A 6,492-nucleotide genomic window follows, 5' to 3' on the forward strand; every position below is an offset into this window, starting at 1 on the left:
CGGCCTTCAGGCTTGCGATGGTGCATATATAGAAGGGTGAATATATAGCCAGAGGACACTAACAATGTACGAACATGTCAGTACCCTGAAATTGATTTAATTCGCAAGAACGATGGCAACGCAAGAGTAATACGACAAATAATATTAGACATTATTAATAGTTGTAGTTATATATATATAGACCGGTATATAATGCGGAAATGAACATGCAAGTAGAAGGTGAGTATTTACGAGATGAAAGTGGCCTCGCTGAAGGCGTGGCCCTCTTCGGTGAACTTCTCGCCGTCAATCTCAAGGGTCATCGTCATGGGATTGGAGTACTGGTAGATGTACGGCTTGGCGCCAGAGACGCCCGCCACGACCTTCTTGACAAACGAGGGGATCTCGGCCATGACGTCGACTCGGTCAACAAGTCGGTCAAGGCTGCCCTCGACCACGGCACTCACCTCGGCCGCGTCGGTCTCAGACTCGACCTTTGGACCAGCGACTTCGAACTTGATCTTCTTGGGTGCGGACCAGCCAACCTCATCGACCTCCGAGTCCTGGTGCTCGACCTTGACCGCCACACTGGTGGCAATCAGCTCGTCGTCCTTGGTGATGGCGCCAATGGACACGGTCTGCGAGCCATACGAGGGTGGAGTAGTGAACTCCATAACGACGCAGGACATGGTCGGGCCCTGGAAGTTGAGGAAGTTCCACCGCGACGCGGCATGGTGCGGCTTCATGCCCTGCATCGCCATGACGTACATGCCCCTCGCCGTCGCCGGCTCCAGCTCAATGGTGTGGCCCTTGACCACGATCTTGCCCTTGAGGCCGGCCCGCGGCCAGAACACGTGACGCATCGAGCCCCACGGGCTCTTGACGTCCTCGCCGTAGTAGCTGGTGCCATCGGCGCCAATCTTGAACCCGGCGCACTCGCCGCGCGAGAAGGTCACCTCGACGAGCGACTCCTCGTTGACGACTGACGTCACAGCGTACTCGTTCTCCGCTTCGTTCAGCGTGATGGAGAGCCCCTGTGCCGTCATGGTCGTGCCCTTGGCTTCAAAGTCTTCCAGGTGCGTCGAGGTCCAGACGCTCTCCTCCGGCTTGTCGTCGTGTCGGATGAGGCACGTGAATTGCGCAGTAAAGTGCAGCCCGACCGGGTTCGAGTGGATCACCTGGAAGAACCCGTAGTGGCCGGTCGCCGTGTTCGAGAAATAGAAAGTCTGCGTCTCAACGTTCGAGCTCCATGGCGCCCGCCACTCCAGATCGCTCTTGTCCAGCTTCCCGTATGGGTTCTGGCCACTCACCGTCTCCGTGATGGGGTGGAAGGCCTCTGCGCCGTAAATTGGCTCCGCCGCTCCAGTCAATGCCGAAACGCTATATCATTAGCCTAATCCTCCTACCAAATGACAGCTCGCAACATACCTCCCTTGAACCCACTTTAGCATCTTTGATGTATATCTCTTGCTCAAACTCTACAGTAGACAACAAGTATTGTATGTGTGTCGTTGGGCTGGGAAGAAAAAATTCCTCCCCCCTTCCTCGCCACGAGCCTACATAGGACCACCTGCACATTTCGCATTCCGCCGCCAACAAAATATGCTGATCTTCTGCAGAGGCAAAGAGGCAAATCTCATTTATTCTTTGCTAATCCGTCTTTGCCTCACCTGGTCTTTGTCAACTGCCTAGACCCCCTGTCTTTGCGCGGGTGTTAATGCGGCTTGTGCGGCTCCCGTGCACGTGATTCACGCCCTCTCAACATCGACTCAACATCGACCCCCCAGCTACGAGAGCCTCCGGTGTACTGGGGGGGGGACCAGTCCCCCCAGGCCCCCCTGGGGCTCCGCTTCGCGGAGACACTGTAGTTTCAATAATATTCATATAGGCGTTGTGACTCGGGGGTCTGGGGCTGGTCCCCAGCTACGGGAGCTTGAAGGCTGACCCTCGCATACACCTGTCTAGTAACAGAGCGGATTGAGAGAAGCGAAGATAAATTCAATTATACTCTTATCGGCGTCATGATCCGGGGGTCTGGGGGCTGGCCCCCAGCTACGGGAGCTCGAGGGCTGGCCCTCGAATACACCTTACTAGCAGTAGCAGAGCGGATTGAGAGAAGCGAAGATGGTTATTGTATATTCAATTATACCCTTATCGGCGTCATGATTCGGGAGTCTTGTGGGGCTAGCCTCCAGCTATGGGAGCTCGAGGGCTGGCTCTCGATTACATGACTAGCAGTTGCGGATTGAAAAAGAGGAAGCGAAGATAGTTAAGTGAAATCAAAAAACATCAAAATTCAAATGCAAGTCGTTACGTCAGTATGTAGGAGAGTAAATTTTTTAGAGCTGAGGACCAGCGGAGATGACCTCTGGAGTAGCCTCGCTCTTGTAGTTCTCAAAGTTCTCGACAAAGAGACCGGCCAGCTTCTTGACCTCGTCGTCGAACTCAGCCTTGGAAGCGGTCCAGGCGTTGAGTGGGTTGAGAAGCTCGGAAGGCACGTTTGGCACGGTCTTTGGAACCTGGAGGTTGAAGACTGGGAAGGTCTCGTACTCGACGTTGTTGAGCTCGCCGGCGTGGATGGCGTCGAGGATGGCCCGAGTGTACTTGAGTGGGCATCGCTTGCCGCCCTTGTTGGCGGAGGCGCCGGTCCAGCCGGTGTTGAGCAGCCAGGCGGTGGCCTTGTACTGCGAGATCTTCTCGGAGAGCATCTTGGCGTACTGCATTGGGTGCAGGACGAGGAATGGCTGGCCGAAGCATGCAGAGAAGGTGGCCTGTGGTTCAGTGACGCCCTCCTCGGTACCGGCCATCTTGGAGGTGTAACCGGAGATGAAGTGGTACATGACCTGCTCGTTGGTGAGCTTGGAGATTGGCGGAATCACACCCCGAGCATCGCAGGTGAGCAGAATGATGTTGGATGGGTGAGACTGAGTGAGGCACGGCAGCTTGGCGTTTGGAATGTACTCAATTGGGTAGGAGCATCGAGTGTTCTCGGTGAGAGTAGTGTCGTCGTAATCCACGACTCGGGTGGCCGGGTCGAAGACAACGTTCTCAAGAACGGAGCCGAACTTGATGGCGTTGAAAATATCTGGCTCCTTCTCTTCGGAGAGGCCAACGCACTTGGCATAGCAGCCGCCCTCAATGTTGAAGACACCGTCGTCGGACCAGCAGTGCTCGTCGTCGCCAATGAGCAGTCGGTTTGGATCGGCAGACAGAGTGGTCTTGCCAGTGCCGGAGAGACCAAAGAACACGGTCACGTCGCCGTCCTTGCCCTCGTTGGCCGAGGAGTGCAGGGTGAGCACCTGGTGCTTGACAGGCATGAGGTAGAACATGACAGTGAAGATACCCTTCTTCATCTCACCGGCGTACTCGGTACCGAGAATGAGCATCTCCATCTCCTTGAAGTTGATGGAAACAGAGGTCGAGGAGGTCATGCCCGAGGTGTATCGGTTGGCTGGGAAGGCGCCGCCGTTGTAGATGGTGAAGTCTGGCTTGCCGAAGTTCGCGAGCTCCTCAGCAGTTGGCCGGATGAGCATGTTTCGCATGAACAGAGCGTGGTAGGCTCGGGCACAGACAACTCGCACCTTGATTCGGTACTTTGGGTCCCAGCCGGCGTAGGCGTCAATGACGTAGATTCGCTGTCGCGTGTTCAGGTAGTCAATGGCTCGCTCTCGGTTGATGAGCCACGACTGCTCGCTGAGCTTCTTGTTGACAGGGCCCCACCAGATGTGCTCGCTGGAGGATGGCTCGTCGACAATTCGCTTGTCCTTTGGCGATCGGCCAGTCTTCTTGCCGGAAGAGGCAACGAGGGCACCGGTCGAGTTCATGGCGGAGCCAGACTCGTGAACAAGAGCGTCCTCGTAGAGAGAGGCGACGGATGGGTTGTGCTGGATCGACACTCGGTCGTAGTCGATGTGCGCGACCTGGTGAAGCTCTTCCTCAAGCTCAGTGTGGCCCAATGGCTCGACACCGGCTGGATGCAGCTTGGTCATATTAACTGGAGGAGACATTTTTTTGTGTTTTCGAGTCTACGAATAGGGAGTTTGATTACCAAAGTGGTAAAGGAGGATAAATAAATAGGATGATGTTCAATTATCAACTCAGAGGGATTCCTCTGGATCTTTATATACTTTTCTGTCGCCGAGGGAGGGGTCCTTCCGTTACCATTATGTGTTTACTGTGCCCGCTATAGTGTTAGGGTTCACCTAAGTTTCTTTTCGAACCCACGAGAAGCGGCCGGGGGTGTCGTCCAAGTCTGGGGAAAAGAAACTTGTTCCGGGGATTATCCGAGTTATTATCGTCTACCTTTGCTACCACCCCGTCTCTCTCTTCGTTTGAGCTAGTCCAGAGACCCTATTCATTTACCTTCTTCTACTTGTTCTCGTGAATTACGGAGTCATTACTTGTTCTCGTGTATTCCCCGCTGAGGCTGTCAAACGACCCAACAGCTCTTCGTGATGGCTTGTGATCAATTCGAAGCACTGGGCTGATGGCGCGGCTAGAGTGCGATGGGCGGTACCTTCTTGTGGGGGAAGGGGCCCGCAAGCCCCCCGAGCCAGTCAAATGTAATGAAATGTAAAACATAGCGCCGCGGGTTTAGGGCAGCGGGCTAGCCCGAAGATGGGCCCTTGGGCAGGCGGAGCCGTATGCCCGCCCCGTGTAGGTGTCGGCGCTTCGCCTACGCCCCGGGACATCCCGGGACTTTTACTAGGGGGGCGCGCCACAACAGCCTGAAGTAGCGGAGTAGGACACCGTGTTACGTTATTACCGTACTGTACTATGCATTTATTCCGAACTACCAAGTATATTGCCATCCAGTGCTTATATTATGGTTGACTACAGCGTTGTTGTTGGCTATAGCGTGTAACCCCTACTCGCGTACTACCGGTATACATAGTAGAGGTGCGCTCCCGCCAGTTGGGAGAAGTGACACGATAATTACTCGGCCGAACGGTTTTACCCCACACTTTGGACATTAGACAAGTTTATTTTTGCTATCGATATCTGTTTTCCGACTCTCGGCCGACCAGATAACGGCCTGGGATTGTCTTGTACAATTGATAGACTAACGCGCCATTACTATGACTATGACTGAAAGGCAGTCCTCACCACTAAGGTAAGTGTCGGGGCAAAGACACTGCGGTTCAACACTCCTTTGCTCGATGACAAAGTGTTCATGACCGAGCCATCGCCTTGGCTTGCTCATGGTCTGTGCCACCTAGACCCCCATTATTTCGGGTAATGTATCCTCCTCTCCACAAGAAAAAAGGTCAGGTTCGGCAATGCGTGTTTGAGCGGCGACGCCCGGAAAAACTTTGTTACCCCGGATTTTGCTCCCCCCATGCTTTCTTCGCGACAAAAATAGCCCGCCTTGCGCCATTGCCCACCCGAAATAAGTGTCATGCTATTGGTCTTTGCTGCTTGCTTCATTTGCAAAAGGCACTTGCATATTTCAGCCTATTTCGCATTATAGCCGCCCCGAAGTGGTGGTAGACGGGAACTACCGGGGCGTTGAGACTGTTCCGCGAAAATTTCGCCCCGCTTGAGATCTGAGATGCGGCGGACTCCGTATTCCTCTACATATACCTGGGCTTGTAGTATCAATTGTGTGGATTTATTCACAGGCATCAACCGCATATTACTACTGTACTTTGTTTCAATATACACCATTATGCGCGTATAGTTTCGTCTGCTAGCATATTCAACGTTTTTTGTAGTTTCATCGGAGTTAGGCGTGTACCCCTCGCGAGGGGTTCGTAAATATATATGCATGGGTGTGCGAAAAATTTGCAGTCCCTGCGGGTCAACCTCGTAGTGGTTCCGAGATGTATAGGATCTGCTTAACGAATTCCATACCATTGTGCGTAATGCCAAATGACGGAGTAGTTGATATCAGCAGCTGAAGCGATTAGCGTGATTAGCGTGATTTCAGCTTTCAGCGAGAGGTGCTGGTTAAAATTGCGTATACAATATTATAATTGGCAGTTATAACAATCAAGGGCGTATCAACCAGACCTGTTGATCCCCGCCTCGAGCTCAAGTATGTGTACATCAATTGCATATATATATACATGTATACGTTTTACCGGGCGCGCCCGAATATGGGCTTTCAAAATTCATTCACGCATGCCTGCCTGCATGATCTATAGCTATAGATACTGTATATATATCAATGATCAGTCGACGGATCCCGACTGCTTTCATGCAGCAGACCTATAGCTATAGGCTAGCTATAGCTGCTGCATACTGCAGGGACCGCGTGATCAATCCATGTATGGCAGCTTGCAATATTGATCATGCATGAGCAGATCTCGATCGAGATCGATATCTGCGGCCGGTATACGCGCGCGGCTCAAGCCGCATGCGCCGCACAATTATATATATATAATTGAAAAATCACGGTTGGAAAAATCCCCGATTTTTACTATGGGAGCGGGTTGGGAGTTTACTATGGTGAAAATTGGGAGTTTACTATGGGGCGGGGGGAAAATTTACTATGGGGAGGGTTGGGAGTTT

At 52.8% G+C, this 6,492-nt stretch overlaps 2 protein-coding genes across 2 annotated transcripts; both read right to left on the reverse strand.

Moving 5' to 3' along the window:
• Positions 1-227: 227 nt before the first annotated feature.
• On the reverse strand, positions 228-1,430 carry SVF1 (Svf1p; the record flags this gene model as incomplete). Its single annotated transcript, XM_076686441.1, has 2 exons — positions 228-1,359; positions 1,408-1,430. The coding sequence occupies 2 exons, from the start codon at positions 1,428-1,430 to the stop codon at positions 228-230; spliced, it is 1,155 nt and encodes a 384-aa protein (XP_076539388.1).
• An 888-nt stretch (positions 1,431-2,318) lies between these two features.
• PCK1 (phosphoenolpyruvate carboxykinase PCK1) lies at positions 2,319-3,986 on the reverse strand (the record flags this gene model as incomplete). The annotated part of the gene is made up of 1 exon (XM_076686442.1): positions 2,319-3,986. One exon carries the CDS (start codon positions 3,984-3,986, stop codon positions 2,319-2,321), a length of 1,668 nt encoding a protein of 555 aa, XP_076539389.1.
• Between the last annotated feature and the right edge of the window lie 2,506 nt (positions 3,987-6,492).

The sequence above is a fragment of the Trichomonascus vanleenenianus genome, assembly GCF_965637985.1.
Source record: "Trichomonascus vanleenenianus strain CLIB 3782 genome assembly, contig: TRVA0_037S, whole genome shotgun sequence".
Lineage (NCBI taxonomy): Eukaryota > Fungi > Ascomycota > Dipodascomycetes > Dipodascales > Trichomonascaceae > Blastobotrys > Blastobotrys vanleenenianus.